Source organism: Salmo trutta, chromosome 10, assembly GCF_901001165.1.
Source record: "Salmo trutta chromosome 10, fSalTru1.1, whole genome shotgun sequence".
NCBI lineage: Eukaryota > Metazoa > Chordata > Actinopteri > Salmoniformes > Salmonidae > Salmo > Salmo trutta.
This window is the reverse complement of record NC_042966.1, coordinates 17009291-17031916: the sequence shown is the minus strand read 5'-3', so window position 1 is coordinate 17031916 and position 22626 is coordinate 17009291. Positions and strand designations below refer to the sequence as shown.

At 43.3% G+C, this 22626-nt stretch overlaps 1 protein-coding gene across 5 annotated transcripts in view; it reads right to left on the bottom strand.

The window, feature by feature from the left end:
- ca10a (carbonic anhydrase Xa) overlaps positions 1–22626 on the bottom strand; it is a 321877-nt gene that overhangs the window by 19596 nt on the left and 279655 nt on the right. For all 5 annotated transcript variants that reach the window (XM_029764666.1, XM_029764668.1, XM_029764669.1 and 2 more), the window contains one exon: positions 1591–1776. In XM_029764666.1, coding sequence (XP_029620526.1) covers positions 1591–1776 — 186 coding nt within the window. The remainder of the gene's footprint in view (positions 1–1590; positions 1777–22626) is intronic.

The window sequence follows — 22626 nt, the reverse complement described above, 5'->3', positions numbered from 1 at the left end:
CTTTCCTCTCCTCACCTCCCTCCTCTTCTATCTCTCTCTCTATGGCTTTGAGGTTTAATTTGGAGAATGTTACACATGTACACTAACTCAATCCTACAGTATGTTAAGAATAGTTTCAATTGACAGGATAACACTGAAGCCAGTTACAAGTAAACCACACACCGTTTCCTTTCTTTACCACACTGACTATGTAGACCCACCCTTCCTCCCCTTGCTGCATGTGTAGATACATTACTTCAGTAAGAGAACATAGCTTTTTCAGATCACAACGCCCAGCTATCCAATGCTCCTCTCCAGATTTCTCCAGAGCCCTCTCTCTCGCCAGCACTCCAAAAATCATAACACAACGCTGACCAAACAAAGAGCAGCCAGTAACTACTGCTCACTTTTCTTTTCTTCTGTTCTGTAGCAACAGATTAAATCAAAACAAACCCCTTGGAGGTGTGAAAACACTGGCGCCGCGACGAGGCAAAAACAACAACACGGTAAACAGCGAGCAGAGCGCAAGGCTAACCTCCCCCTACACGGGTCACATCCCTCCGAGCCCCAGCGTATGCTAAACACTTGTTTTATTAGGATTTGAATATCGGCTCGCCAGCCTCCGTGGGAGAATAAATGATAATAATTAATTAGAATGAATTTGCCTGTCATACCTACAATTATTCTGTTAGCCCACAAATTGGTTATTGTGATTATGGCTGGTGTGCGTGGTGTGTGGTGATTGACTCAGAACTTAGTAAAATGATCAAGTATACAGCAGCTGATTGGAAGCCTCTTCAAAACACCCCGCTAATTAAGATAGCTTGTTTTCTGCTGGATCTCATCTAAATCCTATCGATGATGTTGGATGACAACAATGTTTTTCAAATTCTACTGATACTGGTTCTTTATTTTTTAAGGGAGATCGGAGATCCAATCCGCCTTATGTATTTGTATTGTTTTTATGATAGGACAAATGAAGATACAGATTGGGAGATGGATAGAGAGAGGGGAACAGAAAGGATTTAAAGTAACTGTCCAGTGTTTTTCCAGATTCTTATCAAATAATAATTAAAATAATACAATAATTCATTACAATATGAGGGAAATCTTTTTCCTTCCAAAAAAGATGTTCCTTCGGTATGTTAATAAAAATAAGCTTTTCTGTGTTGGAATGGTGTGAGCCTATCCCAACAACAGAATGGTGTGGGTGTATACCGGTCATTAAACATATTCACGCAAGTAGACTGCTGATTGGCCATCTCAACCAATGAGCCAACATGACATCATGTTCTATGAGGAAATAGCAAGCCTTTTTGAAACAGGCTGTTTGAGATAGAAGTTTGAGGTTGGGTGTTTTGTCTCTTTATGCTTTGGTCACCAATACAAGTATTGGACAAGTCAACAACATTATTTGGGTATGAGTTAACAGAATATGAACTTTTAAAAGTGAGATTTTCACTGGACAGTTACTTTAAGGGCATAGGCAGTTGGCCAAGCCAGGGATTAAACCCTTGCTGCCAACGGGGCATATGTGATCCATAGTCAGGAGCGTTACCGCTAGACCAAACTCAGCACCTAGTTCTGATTCTAAGTCCCTTGCCCTCATACCTCTCCTGAGAAGGCCTGTCCGTTGAGAAGGTGTTCAGAGCCCTGTCCGTCCTCGCTGCCGAAGTGTAGCCGGATCTCCTCCAGGCGATGGCTGTACGTCATTGGTCCACCAGAGATATTCACAAGGTGCTCCTTGTCCATTCGCAGTGAGACATGGCGACCCGTGTTGTACATGGTCCCGCCCACCTGAGGACAGAAAGAAGGAAGAACGATCAGATTTAGTATTCAATTAATAAACCAAATTTGAACATCCCAGTGTAAAGGATACATGTTAGAAGTCAGTAGGGGAAGGTGTTTGACAATTTCACTGCTAACCGAGCACCCATGTTCAGAGGGTTAACAGTAGCATGCCCCCAAATACTTGAACCAACATACTATACTGCTGTCTCAGTGACATGTCTGTTCGCATACCACAAAAACTCATTAGAATCTCTAGCATTCACAAGCACTTCTGTGATTCACTACAAAGAAAATTGGCCAGTGTTACCTAGTGTTAATTTTTCAGTGCAACATTTCTAGTTTTGATTCAGGTGTTAAATTAACTATGTAAGCTTTAAATTAACACTCATTGGTGTACAATATCCCTAGTGTTGGTGTTTATAACTAGTGTAAAATTAAAACCACATCCATCATTAACATATTTCCCAGCATGCTCTATTGCAGGTAGATATTTTTGAATTGTTAGTTTCAATATCTATGTTTTTGCATGTACATTGATTGATTAATTAATATTATGCTACTCAAATATAAATAATAGTTTTTCTAAACTAATCCAATCTGCTACTTTGACTTATTGCACCAGTTACTGCAACGGTTGTTCCAGTTTAAATGGTTTAGGTAGTCTTATTTCTTGATTTTCCAACCCGGCAGTCATTCTGAATGCAGGTTGCAGGTGAAAATCATTTCTAAATGTTGAATATCCCCACTCTGGCTAGATTCCAACAGGAATTATATAACTTTGCAAGCCATCTTTATGTGACTTGCAGGCCTGAAAACTATGAATTTCAGGCCACTGTATTAGGTTAAAACTAGGCCATCAAAATAAGGCCTTATTAAATACTTGTTGTATTGTGTTTAATCTAATTGGCAACATATTTCCTTACTTTTTCACTTGGTGAAGGACTAGTGATGTTACATTTGATACCGGAGCTCTGAGGCATGTTTCAAATTCGCAAAGCAGTTTAGTTTGAAGCAGTGTGCCGATACCTGTATCACTTCATCAGAAGCACGTGATCAATGACGTCCGAAGCTTCGTTTTGTCAAACAACCACCTGATTGGTTTGGTATTGGTTTTGGTAGAAGACAAAAGGCTACACTGCGAACTCACTACGGCGTGTCGACCTCATCTATAATAATTTGGCTGTTCTAAATTATTTTGACCAGCAGGAACCTCTAGTGTACACTGTGTTGATCAAAGCCTCGAGTAATGAACCTATTTTTGACCCAATTGGCTGAAATGCTTCAGGAAGCTTTGTTTCCTCCATCACTACATAGGACTAAAAATGGATGAATGCACCAACAACCATGTCTCTGTCACTAACAAAAACAGTCATAGGTGGTAACTCTACAATTCACTCAAAAGATAAGGCACTCAAGGAAATATGCAAATAAGGCTTTACACTAAGCAGTGTGTTCATTTAACACTGAAAAGTGTGGACCCATATAGACACTGGACCAGCGTTAAATGTAACACTGTCAGTGTTGATTTAACACTGGAGAATTTGCTGTGTGAGTAACAGTCTCAAGGCTTAACGTGCTACAGCGTCTAAGTACGAGAGACAATGTTATCTGAAACAACAACCCTTCAAAATACAAAAGAGATGCGGAATTAGAGGGGAGGAGGAAGATAAAAACACAACACGAGGGGTACAGGTTCAAAGACTGAGGCCGTCGGAATCCCCTCGGAATCGATTGGATCAGAGGCTTTAAGGGGAAATGCAGCCGTACAACAGCAGTGAATAACGATCTTTATCAGTGGATGTGTTTATTTATTTATATTCAGTAGTTTCAAAGTGAACCGTTGGTATTGCAGGCACGATTCTACGAGAGCTTCCATAGCTCTTATCTCGCTCTTTCTTTTTTCTCTCTCTCCTCTCTCCACTGCTCTCTCTCTCCCTCTCTCTTACTCCCTCTCTCTCCCTTCCCTTTTACCACTAGCCTTCAAAAAGACCCCCCCCCAAATTCCCTGAGAAAGAACTCTGCTCACACATCGTAAATATTTCATAGAACCTTTGAAAAATCTATGATTTGAAAGGGGATAGAGAGAGCACCCGGGAGAGAAAACGTGGGAAAGGGAGGGAGCGTTGGATCAAGTGCCAACAGCAAAAAAGGTAGAGCAAAGAAGGTGAAGCAGCACTTTGCAGCTCTGCTGATCTGGCCGGTTACCTCAGCGGCGTCGGAATTACCCCTGAAAAGGCTGGAATACCTCAACCCCCCTCAAGACAACTCACCTAGTCAGCTCACCATTATGCATGAGGACAAGGCTGAGGTGAATGTGTCATTATGTGGCTTTTTCAATTCATATAGAATCACGGTGGCTGTGTAATGAGCGACGTGGGGGGATAATAGGATGAAGTTATGTAGCAATTCAAAGAACCAAGATTATACACCTCAAAGATAATTATGTAATTTACGACATTGTACGGCAGGAGGGGATTGAATACTGAATAGCCTGAAAGCTTTTCTCCCCACATCGTATCCAATGTTACACTTCTATGCAGTACGCTGCATACACACACATGGTCCAGAATAACAAGTCTTTCCATCCAATATCACTTCCTGTGGTTGAGTGCACATCCCAGGATAAATGGCTAAAGGCAACAGGGTAAAAAGCGAGGCTAGTGGAGTGTGTATTGAGCTGGGCAAGGAGAGAGAAGTGATGGTGTATAGCTATCTGTCTGATAGTGATGCGCTGATAGGAATAGAGAAACCCTCTAGACACTCAAATCAAATCAAATTGTATTAGTCACATGTGCCGAATACAAAAGGTGTAGACCTTACAGTGAAATGCTTATTTACGAGCCCCTAACAAACAATGCAGTTTAACAATAAAAAAAAATACGAATAAGAATAAGAAATAAAAGTAATTAAAGAGCAGCAGTAAAATAACAATAGCGAGACTATTTTCAGGGGGGTACTGCTACAGAGGTCAATGTGCGGGGGCACCGGTTAGTGGAGGTAATATGTCCATGTAGGTAGAGTTATTAAAGTGACTATGCATAGATGATAGCAACAGAGAGTAGCAACGGTGTAAAAGAGGAAGGGGGATGGGGGGGGGGGTCTCTGACCTCTGACCTCCTCCCTATAGGCTGTCTCGTCACTGTTGCTTTGACACTGGTCTAAGGCCAGTGTTGCATTAATCCATCTAATGGTTATGATTTGGCAAGGACACTGATCCTAGATCTGTGCGTAATGGACACTTCTAGCCAAAGTGCAGGGATATGGAATAACATTTCAGCTATAGATAGCCAAACCAATGATTCTACCATTAAAAGACAGAGGATATTATATCACTTGAAATACATTGTGATAGCAACATTGTGGATTGTTGCTAACTTCCACAGCCATCCCACATCCATACAGCAATGTGTTGTGTGTGAATTATGCTATCATATAACATGGCCGAGGTATCGTCAACAGAGTCCACTGAGTTATTTCCCTCCACATCTCATGCCATAATTTGTATTAATGAATTCAAAATCATATGAGTAAATGCTTTGCTGCACTTTCATTTCTTAACGTGACAGTTTTATGTATAACGTCCCGTGTTGCTTTGACAGATCTAATCGCCACGGGAACCAGCCTGCTCAGCTTTGAAGAGGGAACATTTTCGTTTTTATTTCATTTTGTGTTTGTGTGTGTGTTTGTGTGTTGATATGTTGACTCACACTAAAACACAAACACATTGATAGTAAACCACTGACTATTAGACTCATCAAAAGTATGTTTTGTCACTTCAGACAAGTCCTTCACACAAGGCACAAGAAACAGAGCGACAATCTAGGCTGAGAATACCAACACAGTGTGTCATCCGAACCAAAGCATGCATCCTCCATATCAAACCACAATCACACTAACATCTCTAGGAAACAACATCTCTATTGTGGTTTCCTGACAGCTGACATTTCTGTTCACTGTTAGACAAGGAGGTTTGTTTCAATACCACAGGAGTATACTAGCCAACAGGAGAGAACAACAATCAGCAGTGTGCGTTAGGGGAGGGGAGTGTTTGTACCCACTTGCTTGTGTGCATTTGATATGCGATCACAAAGCTCTATTCTATAGTACCACTCCACCACCTGCTGCTGGAGTGACCAGAACATGAGGAGGGTGGAGGGAGGGAGGAAGGAAGGGAGGGGGAAGAGTAGAAAGGGGAGGAAGATCATCCTCACAGAAGAGAGGGGAGGAGGGATGGAGAGAGAGAATGAGAGATAGAGAGAAAAATTGGGAATGGGAGTCTTTGACTGAGCATTTTTAAAAGGATCCTCTTGAAAAGTGTAAATGGAAAAGTTAATTCAAGAGGTCAAACTAGTATTTTCTTCAAGCTTCATCTCTCCTTCTCTAACTCAACATCGCAGGATTTGTTAAATCAGAAAATCTAAGATGTTTTTAAGTTGTTCATTGATGTTTTCTACAGAAGACTATTCTAAAGCCAATTAAGCTGTAATGATGACCACAACAAGGAAATATTGTATTCAAGGTAATCATCCCGACAAGGTAAACATATTATAAAGGAGATTGCTGTGTGTGTGTCTAGGGGGCCTGATACTGTATTACCAGCTCAGATACAATATCAATAATATGAAACGACAACATCACAGTAATGAGAAAAACAGAACAATCATGTCTACTAAACACACAGATCAATATGGTGATATTGATACAAGATGATCCCATATGCTCTATTATTATGATTACCATATGTTGTATCATTAAAAACATAACGGCACACAGCTAATGTTGCTGGTGCATGTATGAACTGGACCATAACCATAACTACAGAAGCCATGGATTACAGGCAACATCCATACTGAGCTAAAGGCTAGAGTTGCCGCTTTCAAGGAGCAGGACACTAACCCGGACGCTTATAAGAAATCCCGCTACGCCCTCTGATGAACCATCAAACAGGCAAAGCTTCAATACAGGACTAAGATCGAATCCTCCTACACTGGCACTTGTGCTCGTCGGATGTGACAGGGCTTGCAACCTATCACGGATTACAAAGTCAAACCCAGCCGAGAGCTGCCCATGGCACCACACGGCCAGGTCTCTGACCTCCTCCCTATAGGCTGTCTCATTGTTGTTGGTGATCAGGCCTACCACTGTTGTGTTATAGGCAAACTTAATGATGGTGTTGGAGTCGTGCCTGGCCATGCAGTCATGAGTGAACAGGGAGTACAGGAGGGGACTGAGCACGCACCCCTGAGGGCCCCCGTGTTGAGGATCAGAGTGGCGGATGTGTTGTTACCTACCCTTACCACCTGGCGGCGGCCCGTCAGGAAGTCCATGATCCAGTTGAAGAGGGAGGTGTTTAGTCCCAGGGTCCTTAGCTTAGTTATGAGCTTTGAGGGCACTATGGTCTTGAACGCTGAGCTGTAGTCAATGAATAGCATTCTCACATAGGTGTTCCTTTTGTCGAGGTGGGAAAGGGCAGTTTTGGAGATTGCATCATCTATGGATCTGTTGGGGTGATATGCAAATTGGAGTGGGTCTAGGGTTTCTGGGATAATATTGTTGATGTGAGCCATGACCAGCCTTTCAAAGCACTTCATGGCTACAGACGTGAGTACTACAGGTCGGAAGCCATTTAGGTAGGTTACCTCAGTGTTCCTGGGCACAGGGACTATGGTGGTCTGCTTGAAACATGTTGGCCTTACAGACTCAGTCAGGGACAGGTTGAAAATGTCAATGAAGACACTTGCCAGTTGGTCAGCGCATGCTCGGAGTACCCGTCCTGGTAATCCGTCTGGCCCTATGGCCCTGTGAATGTTGACCTGTTTAAAGGTCTTACTCACATCGGCTACGGAGAGCGTGATTACACAGTCATTCAGAACAGCTGATGCTCTCATGCATGCTTGAGTGTTGCTTGCCTCAAAGCGAGCATAGAAGTAATTTAGGTAGGCTCGTGGTAGGCTCGTGTCACTGGGCAGCTGACGGCTGTTTTTCCCTTTGTAGTCTGTAATCGTTTGCAAGCCCTGCCTCATCCGACGAGCGTTGGAGCAGGTGTAGTATGATTCAGTCTTAGTCCTGTATTGATTTGCCTGTTTGATTGTTCGTCGGAGGGCATAGCAGGATTTCTTATATGCTTCCGGGTTAGAGTCCCGCTCCTTGAAAGCGGCAGCTCTACCCTTTAGCTCAGTGCGGATGTTGCCTGTAATCCATGGCTTCTGGTTGGGGTATGTACGTGCAGTCACTGTTGGGACGACGTCATAGATGCACTTATTGATGAAGCCAGTGACTGATGTGGTGTACATGGACTCAATCTGTGTGCAATAATAGTGTGTAACATGATTTTGAATGACTACCTCATCTCTGTACCCCACACATACAATTATCTGTAAGGTCCGTCAGCCGAGCAGTGAATTTCAAACACAAATTCAACCACAAAGATCAGAGAGGTTATCCAGTGCCTCGGAAAGAAGGGCACCTATTGGTACATAGGTAAATATATAAAAAAGTAGACATTGAATATCCCTTTGAGCATGGTGAAGTTATGAATTACACGATGGATGGTGTATCAATACACCCAGTCACAACAAATATACAGTCGTCCTTCCTAACTAAGTTGCCGGAGAGGAAGGAAACCACTCAGGGATTTCACCATGGGGCCAATGGTGACTTTAGAACAGTTACAGAGTTTAATGGCTGTGATAGGAGAAAACTGAGGATGGATCAACAACACTGTAGTTACTCCACAATGCTAGCCTAATTGACAAAGTGAAAAGAAGGAAGCCTGTGCATCCTGTTTGCAACAAGGCACTATTTATTTTTATTTAACTAGGCAAGTCAGTTAAGAGCAACTTCTTATTTACAATGACGGCCTACCCTGGCCAAACCCTTCCCTAACCCGGACGATGCTGGGCCAATTGTGCGCTGCCCGTGGGACTCCCGATCACGGCCAGTTGTGATACAGCCCAGGATCGAACGCGGGTCTGTAGTGACGCCTATAGCACTGTGATGCGAAAATCTGGTTCAGTCTGCTGTCCACCAGACACTGGGAGATCATTTCCCCTTTCAGCTGGACAATAACGTAAAACACAAGGCTAAATCTACACTGGAGTTGTTTACCAAGAAGACAGTGAATGTTCCTGACTCGCAGAGTTACAGTTTTCACTTAAATCTACTTGAAAATCTATGGCAAGAAATATCAATTTAATCCATTTTGAATTCAAGTTGTAACACAACAAAATGTGGAATAAGTCAAGGGGTATGAATACTTTCTAAAGGCAAAAAACAATAGCCTCATTATTGTTTTTATTGTGTTACCATTTTCCTTTTTATTTAGCAAATATTTGTCTTACTTTTAAAATTCTGCATTGTTCGGAATGGGCTCGTAAGTAAGCATTTCACTGTAAAGTCTTCACCTGCTGTATTTGGCGTATGTGACCAATAAGAAAAACAGAACAATCATGTCTACTATAAACACAGAACAATATGGTGATATTGATACAAGATGATCCAATATGTTCTACTATTATGATTACCAGAATTCCATATGTTGTATCCTTATTAACAAAATGGCTATTGTTGCTGGTGTATATGAAGGTGATTGTAAAAAAAACAAACATATATATGTTAACCCTTTTCAATTTTGTAATTTCAATGACTTCATTTTAATGAAAACTTTGAACCCACCTTTCCCTGACTTTTCCTAAATATGTGTATTTTCCCTAGCAGTACTTTCAGATGAATATCATAAAAGACAAAAACTTTCTGAGCATTTCATTCTCAAAGCGCCATCACGGTCAAAATGACTGTATACATATTTAACAGAGCCAGGCCAATAGCCACCAGTCAAATAAATAAATTGAACTAGAAAAGCCTGTCCTCGTTGGTCCCTTCGTGCCAATGCCATTTGGTTGTGTTTATGAAGGTCTTAGGTAACATTAGAATACCAAATGTAAATATTTGAAAGAATATAATAGTGAAAATCAACACAAAAACAATAATGGCATTTTAATATAAATGTCAATATGACAGTGGACAAAAATAATCTATTATTGTCAGTTATTGGACACATTATTTGTGACCTCTTCACGCAACAGTTGGATCTCATTTAGCTGTTATCCCTTGTCCTAACAGTCACCACAAATCTTCGTCACTTTACTTGATTGCAACACTTCCAACAAACAAGTCGCTTGCAGCTGAAACAGGTGTAGTGGGTTCTGTTCCCGAGCGCATCTGCCCACCTTAAAGTTTGTCCTCCCCGGGAGCTGTGCGCAATTTGGCTCGCGCAATGGCTCACGTGGAATCTTTGCTGCTGCTACTGCTGACTTGGTTGGCCCTCATATGTCGCTCAAGTAGCCTGTGTGCCAGACTCATGATGAAGTCTCTCATGCTCACAGTGTTGTTTATGCATTGCTTGAACAACACGTGTGCGTCAGTGGCGGTAGGTGCTGTTTAAGATGAGGGGGGATAAATCATTTTTTTATGAACATGGCCTTATTTCTACTACAGCATATCCGATGACTGTCATTCATATTCCATTCACCCAGCTCAATGTAACATCGATAGGTTTAGGCTACTACATGATACTAACATTTTCCCTGTACCCATTACGAGGTTGATACAACCTACCATATGAACAAGAGTTTACAACGTAGGTGCACAGGTTGAGAGAATTTTTTTGTAATCAAGGTGACAGACAGTGACACATTCAATACCGCCTTGCACACTCTTAGCTGCATCTAGCTGATCTAGAGTGTAATCATTAGTCTAAAAGTTGCAAACGAGAGTTTCTATCGGACAAATTCATGTTTATCCCCGTTTCGTTCCATTTGCTTCCGTTTAAGAAACGTTTTTCAACAGAATTGTCCAAATGAACACACCCCTGATCACACGCAAACACAATTCACTTTCATACCAGACATACACAAACAACTCGTTGTATATATAATTCCTTCTCGCATCTATCTATGCGCTCTCCTTCTTTCACCTTTTCCCTTGGAAAAAACCTTTCCAAGCAAAACCTTCCTATCATGACCGCTAACCGCTACACATAGCCTACATCGTTGTCACGTCATAGCTAACATAGCTACTAGAACTAACGCGTTTACCGCTACAATCATGCAGTACAATGTAGTCAGCAGCAATCAGTTTAGCAGTTACACTGGCTGGCCCCGGTGGCAATAAATTAATAAAACCAAAAGCTTACCCTGACTTGGAACAGTTCAAGTGTTGGATAGCCATAGCCAACTAGCTAACATAGCATCCCTCTCTGTTTGAGCCAGGTGTTTGAGTAGGCTAAACTAGCTAGCTGCATTTGACAATAGCTAAGTAAGTGAAAAAAATATATTCTACGTATAGCTAGCTCTCCCTCTCTCTCGCGCGCGTCTCCTTAATTTTGGAAGAAATTAATTTGTTCAAAACTGTTCAACTATTGTCTTTCTCTCTTTGAGTCAACTACTCAACACATTTTATTCACTGCAGTGCTAGCTAGCTGTAGCTTATGCTTTCAGTACTAGATTTTTTTCTCTGATCCTTTGATTGGGTAGACAACATGTCAGTTATGCTGCAAGTGCTCTGATAGGTTGGAGGAATTGTCATAATTACTGTGTAAGTCTATGGAAGGGGGTGAGAACCATGAGCCTCCTAGGTTTTGTATTGAAATCACTGTACCCAGAGGAGGACAGAAGCTAGCTGTCCTCCAGCTACACCATGGTTCTACACCACAGAGTGCTGCTGAGGCTACTGTAGATCTTCAGTGTGTTTTAATCAATTATTTGGTGACAGTTTATCTAAAAATGCTAACTTTTTTATGTTTCACTATTTCTATAAAATTCACTGAGGATGGTCCTCCCTTTCCTCCTCTGAGGAGCCTCCAATGGTGTGCGTTGATAGCAACCAAGTCAAGCATGTTGTAGAACCAGTAGCGGTGCATGGTTAAAATCATTGGGGAAGCCAAGCCAGAAAAAAAGCCATATTACCACCTGTGTTGTGATAATTGCGTTGTTCGCTCTACAACCTGTTAATGCATATGCCTTGCAACTCTGATATATAGGTCTAAGGTCGAGATAATAAGAAGACATAGTGACAGAATAAATTCAACCACACTTTTGTTTCATCACAAAACTGGAAAGCAGCAAACAGTTACATGACCTAAAAAACCATTGATATACAACCATGGAGAGTTACCGCAAGTCGAAAAGAAAACAGGTGCTGCCTCTACTATTCCAGCACCATTTTCACTTCAACATTTCAACATCATCAAATCACCTATGCTTAGTTCAATACAGTGACAACTAAAAGATACCAAAAAATGATTTAGTCCAATCAACGTAAACTAAATATGATGTGGCTGTCCATGGTATTGATTTGTGTGTGTGTGTGTGTGCTTGCGAGTAGAAAAACATGTTGACCTACCCCACTTGTAGAGAAATTCCAATGACACACTTTTAGTTTTTGTTGTACCTGGCTAAAATGCTTGCTCACTAGCCTAACTTCCTTTATGGGCAACGATGTTCCAGGCCAGTTAGTTAGCATTAGCCTACTACATCTAGCTACACATTGAACTCCATCCTCTCAGGCCAGGGGCACAATGTATGAATTTATGGTTGGATCAGAATTGCCGCTTTAATCATTGGCCAGTACAGAGAATTAAGTAAACGTTCTGCTTTTGATGTCATGTGATTGGTGTGAAGCCAAATCCAAACTGGCTTCCCTTAACCCTTTTTTTTGGTGTGCCAGGACCATTCACAGTTGAGCTCGTTCAGTTTAGCTCAACGCTGATTGGCTATTATTTTATTTTAAATGCTCGCTGGCTTCCCTTGCATTCAATGCTACGGCAACAATGTCTTCCCTTGGCATCCATAGGTACCCACCACTGTGTAGAACATAGCAACAGGCCAGCGCTGAGTTCCTCCTTTCTCCTAGTACAGCAGTGCCATCTGATCCGAAACATGATCCAACACTCGGTTACCTGCTGCCCGATATGGATCCTTTCCCAGATATGGAAAGCCGTTTAGAATGAATCAGAAGATATGTCATGATCCATTTCATCATTCGGTATCGAACCAGGGTCTGTAGTGATGCCTCTAGCACTGCAATGCAGTGCCTTAGACCGCTGCGCCACTCGGAGCCCCAGTGTTATACTGTATGTGTGGAGTAGGTCAGGGATACCCATAAAAAAATGACATGCCCCCCTTAAATTGATTATAACTCCAGTTCTGTTTGTGATATTAAGATTCTATCAATGATTCTATAGACTTATTAAGAAAAATTCAAGGACGAGGGGGACATGACTATAAAAATGTCAGAGTAGTTACACATTTAAAGTTGTTTTGATTCATTATGATGCTCTCTGCCTTCATGGTGTTCATATACACAATCACAAATAAATCCATTCATATTTATTTTAGGAAGGCCTTAAAACATGATATCGGGCGATTTATTTCAAAAGAACAGAATCGCATGTTTTGAGTGATTGTCACCAGTAGCCTACTCACATGAGGAATGCATGGAGCCAAGGTTATTCTAGGAAAAAGTTATATTTTGAAACAAAGCCCATTCATGCAATCTGTACAGTTGTTTGCCAAAAGTAGGTTCATTAGAAACCTTTGAATCTGCTCTTTCTGATAAGGTATAGTATTCAAAAAGAATGGCCTGCATGGACCTCTCTACAATGATATGGAAGAAGTGCTATTCGGTAAGCACTGTTCCCTACTTTGTCAATTTACGCTATGCTGGTGAGCAGGTCATCAGTCTCTTCATTCTCTATTTTACAATTTATAATATTGTCACCCATCAGACTATTGTCAATTTAATCATGTCTTTAGGCCACATTTATTATTATTATTATTATTACATGTGAAACTAGTTTCAATATAGTTTAAGTGTAGGTTGGATGGGCCAGTAGCTGGGCAGGCAACTGTTGTCTTCCAGTCAGAAAATACACTATCATCTTATTTTAGTATTTACAGTCTATGCGCTTCTGGATCAACCAATACATTTTCTGACTGATTACAATTTACATTTGGTGTCCTGAGGTATTCTTATTACCTATTTTAACATAATAAATGCATTAATTCAGCAATTTATTATTTATTATGGAATATTTATACAATTGAAATATCAACTGTCAGAATGACCGTCATGGCCATTCTAGTAGTTATGGAATTCCGGCATTCTGAGTTTTAATGATATTAAATCCTACATTTACATCACATTTACATTTTAGTAATTTAGCAGGCGCTCGTATCCATAGCGACAATGATAGAACGATGGTATTACTATTCATATAGTTTTTCCATGTACAATACACGTCATGTATCATTAGGTTAATACATGTTAAAAAAAAGAAAGTTGAAAGGTCTCAGCTTGTGATTAGTACACCTTGCAGTTTTCCAGCAATCATGAGGAGGCTTTACTATTGTTTCTGGTATCAAGTGGTGAGTGATGCATCAAGGAAAAACCATAACACATCTGATTAAATTAAAAGATTGGAGAATTTTTTTTATGTAGTGAGTGAAATGGAGGCAGAGGGAGGGAGGGAGGGAGAGAGAGGGGGAGAGAGAGAGAAAGAGGGGGGAGATGGAGAGAAAGAGGAAGGGAGAGAGTGAAATTGGGGAGAGGAAGAGAGAGAGAGAAAGTGGGGAGAGAGCGAGAAAGAGGGGGGAGACAGACAGTGATCTAGAGAAAGAAAAGAGAGTAGGGAAAAGAGAGAAGGAGAATCAGAGAGAGAAAGAGAGTGAGTGAGAGGCAAGAGAGAAATAAACCAGCCACTGGCAAAATAAATATCATGCAACATTGTGGGTCGTAGAAAAGTGGAGAGACAGGGATGAAGACATGGATGACTCCTCTGAATTGTCAAATTAGTTTCCAACACCCACCAAAATATTCCTGTCCCTCAAAACCACAGGGTTGGGGCCTGGGGATGACACAGAATCGTGACACAAAGCCTCTGATCCCTTTACAACGCTGTGACAACATGTCAAAATGACAAAATTAAATGTGGCTAAATGAAAACGAATAAAAGCCAAATAACAAGTCAGGGAGAGTTAACTACAGTGCCTTACAAAAGTATTCATCCCCCTTGGCGTTTTTCCTATTTTGTTGCATTACAACCTGTAATTTAAATTGATTTTTATTTGGATTTCATGTAATGGACATACACAAAATAGTCCAAATTGGTGAAGTGAAATGGAAAAAATTACTTGTTTCAATTTTTTTTTTTTTTTTAATAACTGAAAAGTTGAATTCACCCCCTTTGCTATGAAGCCCCTAAATAAGATCTGGTGCAACCAATTACCTTCAGAAGTCACATAATTAGTTAAATAAAGTCCACCTGTGTGCAATCTAAGTGTCACAGGATTTGTCACATGATCTCAGTAGATATACACCTGTTCTGAAAGGCCCCAGAGTCTGCAACACCACTAAGCAAGGGGCACCATCAAGCAAGCGGCACCATGAAGACCAAGGAGCTCCCCAAACAGGTCAGGGACAAAGTGGTGGAGAAGTACAGATCAGGGTTGGGTTATAAAAAAATATCAGAAACTTTGAACATCCCATGAAGCACCATTAAATCCATTATAATTTTTTTTTAAATAATATGGCACCACAACAAACCTGCCAAGAGAGGTCTGCCCACCAAAACTCACAGACCAGGCAAGGAGGACATTAATCAGAGAGGCAACAAAAAGACCAAAGATAACCCTGGAAGAGCTGCAAAGCTCCACAGAGGGGATTGGAGTATCTGTCCATAGGACCACAGGAAGAGTGGCCAGAAAAAAGCCATTGCTTAAATAAAACCTAAGCGAACACGTTTGGTGTTCGCCAAAAGGAATGTGGGAGACTCCCCAAACATATGGAAGAAGGTACTCTGGTCAGATTGAGCTTTTTGTCCATCAATGAAAATGCTATGTCTGCGCAAACCCAACACCTCTCATCACCCCGAGAACAGCAGCCCCACAGTGAAGCATAGTGGTGGCAGCATCATGCTGTGGGGATGTTTTTCATCGGCAGGGACTGGGAAACTGGTCAGAATTGAAGGAATGATGGATGGCGCTAAATACAGGGAAATTCTTGAGGGAAACCTGTTTCAGTCTTCCAGAGATTTGAGACTGGGACAGAGGTTCACCTTCCAGCAGGACAATGACCCTAAGCATACTGCTAAAGCAACACTCGAGTGGTTTAAGGGGAAACATTTAAATGTCTTGGAATGGCCTAGCCAAAGCCAGACCTCAATCCAATTGAGAATTTGTGGTAGGACTTAAAGATTGCTGTACACCAGCGGAACCCATCCAACTTGAAGGAGCTGGAGCAGTTTTGCCTTGAAGAATGGGCAAAAATCCCAGTGGCTAGGCCAAGTTTATAGAGACATACCCCAAGAGACTTGCAGCTGTAACTGCTGCAAAAGGTGGCTCTACAAAGTATTGACTTTGAGGAGGTGAATAGTTATGCACGCTCAAGTTTTCCTTTTTTTGTCTTATTTCTTGTTTGAAAAGAAGGCTGATTACATCCGATCCTCGTTTGCTAAGCCAAACGACACCGCTGGTCCTGCTCACACTGCCCTATCCTGTGCTTTGACCTCTTTCTCCCCTCTCTCTCCAGATGAAATCTCGCGTCTCGTGACGGCCGGCCGCCCAACAACCTGCCCACTTGACCCTATCCCCTCCTCTCTTCTCCAGACCATTTCCGGAGACCTTCTCCCCTACCTCACCTCGCTCATCAACTCATCCTTGACCGCTGGCTACGTTCCTTCCGTCTTCAAGAGAGCGAGAGTTGCACTCCTTCTGAAAAAACCTACACTCGATCCCTCCGATATCAACAACTACAGACCAGTATCCCTTCTTTCTTTTCTCTCCAAAACTCTTGAACGTGCCGTCCTTGGCCAGCTCTCCTGCTATCTCTCTCAGAATGACCTTCTTTTTTATTTTATTTTATTTTTATTTCACCTTTATTTAACCAGGTAGGCAAGTTGAGAACAACTTCTCATTTACAATTGCGACCTGGCCAAGATAAAGCAAAGCAGTTCGACAACATACAAAAGCACAGAGTTACACATGGAGTAAAACAACATACAATCAATGATGCAGTAGAAAAAAATAAGACTATATACAATGTGAGCAAATGATGTGAGATAATGGAGGTAAAGGCAAAAAAATGCCATGGTGGCAAAGTAAATAAAGTATGGCAAGAAAAACACTGGAATGGTAGATTTGTAGTTTGAAGAAAGTTAAAAGTTAAAATATAAATAATATGGTGCAAAGGAGCAAAATAAATAAAATAAATAAATACAGTAGGGGAAAAGGTAGTAGATTGGGCTCAATTAAAGATGGGCTATGTACAGGTGCAGAGATCTGTGAGCTGCTCTGACAGCTGGTGCTTAAAGCTAGTGAGGGAGATAAGTGTTTCCAGTTTTAGAGATTTTTGTAGTTCGTTCCAGTCATTGGCAGCTGAGAACTGGAAGGAGAGACGACCAAAGGAGGAGTTGGCTTTAGGGGTGACCAGAGAGATATACCTGCTGGAGCGCGTGCTACAGGTGGGTGCTGCTATGGTGACCAGTGAGCGGAGATAAGGGGGGACTTTACCTAGCAGGGTCTTGTAGATGACCTGGAGCCAATGTGTTTGGCGACGATTATGAAGTGAAGGCCAGCCAACGAGAGCATACAGGTCGCAGTGGTGGGTTGTATATGGGGCTTTGGTGACAAAACGGATGGCACTGTGATAGACTGCATCCAGCTTGTTGAGTAGGGTATTGGAGGCTATTTTGTAAATGACATCGCCGAAGTCGAGGATTGGTAGGATGGTCAGTTTTACGAGGGTATGTTTGGCAGCATGAGTGAAGGATGCTTTGTTGCGAAATAGGAAGCCAATTCTAGATTTCACTTTGGATTGGAGATGATTGATGTGAGTCTGGAAGGAGAGTTTACAGTCTAACCAGACACCTAGGTATTTGTAGTTGTCCACAAATTCTAAGTTAGAACCGTCCAGAGAAGTTATGCTGGATGGGCGGGCAGGTGCAGGCAGCGATCGGTTGAAGAGCATGCATTTAGTTTTACTTGTGTTTAGGAGCAGTTGGAGACCACGGAAGGAGAGTTGAATGGCATTGAAGCTCGTCTGGAGGGTTGTTAACACAGTGTCCAAAGAAGGGCCAGAAGTATACAGAATGGTGTCGTCTGCGTAGAGGTGGATCAGAGATTCACCAGCAGCAAGAGCGACATCATTTATGTATACAGAGAAAAGAGTTGGCCCAAGAATTGAACCCTGTGGTACCCCCATAGAGACTGCCAGAGGTCCAGACAGTAGGCCCTCCGATTTGACACACTGAACTCTGTCAGAGAAGTAGTTGGTGAACCAGGCGACGCAATCGTTTGAGAAACCAAGGCTACTAAGTCTGCCGATGAGGATGTGGTGATTAACAGAGTCAAAAGCTTTGGCCAGGTCAATGAATACGGCAGCACAGTAATGTTTCTTATCGATGGCGGTTACGATGTCGTTTAGGACCTTGAGCGTGGCTGAGGTGCACCCATGACCAGCTCTGAAACCAGACTGCATAGCGGAGAGGGTGCGGTGGGATTCAAAATAGTCGGTAATCTGTTTGTTGACTTGGCTTTCGAAGACCTTAGAAAGGCAGGGTAGGATGGATATAGGTCTGTAGCAATTTGGGTCAAGAGTGTCACCTCCTTTGAAGAGGGGGATGACAGCAGCTGCTTTCCAATCTGTGGGAATCTCAGACGACACGAAAGAGAGGTTGAACAGGCTAGTAATAGGGGTTGCAATAATTTCGGCAGATAATTTTAGAAAGAAAGGGTCCAGATTGTCAAGCCCAGCTGATTTGTAGGGGTCCAGATTTTGCAGCTCTTTCAGAACATCAGCTGAATGGATTTGGGAGAAGGAGAAATGGGGGAGGCTTGGGCGAGTAGCTGTGGGGGGTGCAGTGCTGTTGAATGCAGTAGGGGTAGTTAGGTGGAAAGCATGGCCAGCCGTAGAAAAATGCTTATTGAAATTCTCAATTATAGTGGGCTTATCGGTGGTGACAGAGTTTCCTATCCTCAGTGCAGTGGGCAGTTGGGAGGAGGTGTTCTTATTCTCCATGGACTTTACAATGTCCCAGAACTTTTTAGAGTTGGAGTTGCACAAAGCAAATTTCTGTTTGAAAAAGCTAGCCTTGGCGTTTCTAACTGCCTGTGTGTATTGGTTTCTAACTTCCCTAAAAAGTTGCATATCGCGGGGGCAGTTCGATGCTAATGCAGAACGCCACAGGATATTTTTGTGTTGGTTAAGGGCAGTCAGGTCTGGGGAGAACCAAGGGCTATATCTGTTCCTGGTTCTAAATTTCTTGAAAGGGGCATGCTTATTTAAGATGGAGAGGAAGGCATTTTAAAAAAATAACCAGGCATCCTCTACTGACGGGATGAGGTCAATATCCTTCCAGGATACCAGGGCCAGGTCGATTAGAAAGGCTTGCTCGTTGAAATGTTTCAGGGAGCGTTTGACAGTGATGAGTGGAGGTCGTTTGACCGCTGACCCATTACGGGTGCAGGCAATGAGGCAGTGATCGCTGAGATCTTCGTTGAAAACAGCAGAGGTGTAATTAGAGGGCACATTGGTTAGGATGATATCTATGAGGGTGCCAGTGTTTGCGGCTTTGGGGTTGTACCTGGTGGGTTCATTAATAATTTGTGTGAGATTGAGGGCATCAAGCTTGGATTGTAGAATGGCTGGGGTGTTAAGCATGTCCCAGTTTAGGTCGCCTAGTAGCACGAGCTCTGAAGATAGATGGGGGGCAATCAGTTCACATATGGTGTCCAGAGCACAGCTAGGGGCCGAGGGGGGTCTATAGCAGGCGGCAACGGTGAGAGACTTGTTTTTGGAGAGGTGGATTTTTAAAAGTAGAAGTTCAAATTGTTTGGGTACAGACCTGGATAGCAGGACAGAACTCTGCAAGCTATCTCTGCAGTAGATTGCAACACCGCCCCCTTTGGTCGTTCTATCTTGTCTGAAAACGTTGTAGTTAGGGATGAAGATTTCACAATTTTTGGTGGACTTCCTAAGCCAAGATTCAGACACAGCTAGGACATCCGGGTTGGCAGAGTGTGCTAAAGCAGTGAATAAAACAAACTTAGGGAGGAGGCTTCTAATGTTAACATGCATGAAACCAAGGCTATTACGGTTACAGAAGTCATCAAAAGAGAGCGCCTGGGGAGTAGGTGTGTAGCCAGGCACTGCAGGGCCTGGATTCACCTCTACATCCCCAGCGGAGCAGAGAAGAATAAGTATGAGGGTACGGCTAAAAGCTATAAGAATTGGTCGTCTGTGACGTCCAGAATAGAGAGAAAAAGGAGCAGGTATCTGGGGGCGATAAAATAGCTTCAAGGTATAATGTACAGACAAAGGTATGGTGGGATGTGAGTACAGAGGAGGTAAACCTAGGCATTTAGTGATTATGAGAGAGATATTGTCTCTAGAAACATCATTGAAACCAGAAGATGTCATAGCATGTGTGGGTGGAGGAACTGAGAGGTTGGATAAGGTATAATGAGCAGGGCTAGAGGCTCTACAGTGAAATAAGCCAATAAACACTAACCAGAACAGCAATGGACAAGGCATATTGACATTAAGGAGAGGCATGCTTAGCAGAGTGATCATAAGGGTCCAGTGAGATTCAGACAGCTAGCCGGGCCATAGGTAGCAAGCTGGTGGAAGATGGGAGGGAGGTCTGTTTTTAGCCGCCTCGTGCGTTTCCGTCTGTGGGTTAGTGGGGTTCCGTGTGGAAGGGGGGACCTGTCCAAGTTGGCAAAATAGTTAGTTATAGTGGCCCAAGAAAAGTGTCCGACAGACCTATTCAGATCGCAGCCGAAAAGACAGCTAACGATTAGCTGGCCGCAGATGGGCGATCAGGTTACGTCGCGACGGAGGGGCCAGTTGGACAACTCCCTCGGGCAGATAACGTCGGTGATCCAGTCGTGAAGACCCAATGGGGCTCTGCATCGGCAGTAAAACGGGTCAGGATAGGTGAGTTGTAGCCCAGGAGACACTTCAGCTGGCTAGCTCAGGAATAGCCCACGAGTGGCTGACGGAATTCTTCAGCTGGCTAGCTAGCTAGCTCCGTAATAGTGTGTGTTAATTCCGAGACCGACGTTGCCAATAGTCACTCAGGTAGCAGCTAGTTAGCTGCAAGATCCAGGTGTAAATGTCCAGAGCCTGCGGTAGAAATCGAGGAAAGGAGAGAGAATAGGTCCGATATGCTCTGGTCTGAGTCGCGCTGTACAAAAACTGGCGATAGCTTTTCGAGCTAATGGATAGCTGAGGACAGCTAACCGTAGCTAGCTGAACTTCAACGTTAGCCAGTGAAAATGGCTAACCTCTGGCTAGCTTCTGTCGTGGAATTCAGATGAGGTAAATAATACTTTCTTTTTTTTTTTTTAATTGATGAGGCGGGTTGCAGGAGAGTGCTTTGAGGTTGAGTATTTAGAATTAAAAAAAATGTAAAAAGATAAGTGAAGAAAAAATATGTAAATATATATATATATACACGGGACACGACAGGACGTCTGAACTGCTACGCCTTCTTGATCCTAATCAGTCAGGTTTCAAGACTGGGCATTCAACTGAGACTGCTCTTCTCTGTGTCACGGAGGCTCTCCGCACTGCTAAAGCTAACTCTCTCTCCTCTGCTCTCATCCTTCTAGACCTATCTGCTGCCTTTGATACCGTGAACCATCAGATCCTCCTCTCCACCCTCTCCGAGCTGGGCATCTCCGGCGCGGCCCACGCTTGGATTGCGTCCTACCTGACAGGTCGCACCTACCAGGTGGCGTGGCGAGAATCTGTCTCCGCACCACGTGCTCTCACCACTGGTGTCCCCCAGGGCTCTGTTCTAGGCCCTCTCCTATTCTCACTATACACCAAGTCACTTGGCTCGGTCATATCCTCACATGGTCTCTCCTATCATTGCTACGCAGACGACACACAATTAATCTTCTCCTTTCCCCCTTCTGATAACCAGGTGGCGAATCACATCTCTGCATGTCTGGCAGACATATCAGTGTGGATGACGGCTCACCACCTCAAGCTGAACCTCGGCAAAACGGAGCTGCTCCTCCTCCCAGGGAAGGACTGCCCATTCCATGATCTCGCCATCACGGTTGACAACTCCCTTGTGTCCTCCTCCCAGAGTGCTAAGAACCTTGGCGTGACCCTGGACAACACACTGTCGTTCTCCACTAACATCAAGGCGGTGACCCGATCCTGTAGGTTCATGCTCTACAACATTCGCAGAGTACGACCCTGCCTCACACAGGAAGCGGCGCAGGTCCTAGTCCAGGCACTTGTAATCTCCCGTCTGGATTACTGCAACTCGCTGTTGGCTGGGCTCCCTGCCTGTGCCATTAAACCCCTACAACTCATCCAGAACGCCGCAGCCCATCTGGTGTTCAACCTTCCCAAGTTCTCTCACGTCACCCCGCTCCTCTGCTCTCTCCACTGGCTTCCAGTTGAAGCTCGCATCCGCTACAAGTCCATGCTGCTTGCCTACGGAGCTGTGAGGGGAACGGCACCTCCGTACCTTCAGGCTCTGATCAGGCCCTACACCCAAACAAGGGCACTGCGTTCATCCACCTCTGGCCTGCTCGCCTCCCTACCTCTGAGGAAGCACAGCTCCCGCTCAGCCCAGTCAAAACTGTTCGCTGCTCTGGCACCCCAATGGTGGAACAAGCTCCCTCACGACGCCAGGACAGCGGAGTCAATCACCACCTTCCGGAGACACCTGAAACCCCACCTCTTTAAGGAATACCTGGGATAGGATAAAGTAATCCTTCTACCCCCCCGAAAGATTTAGATGCACTATTGTAAAGTGGTTGTTCCACTGGATATCTT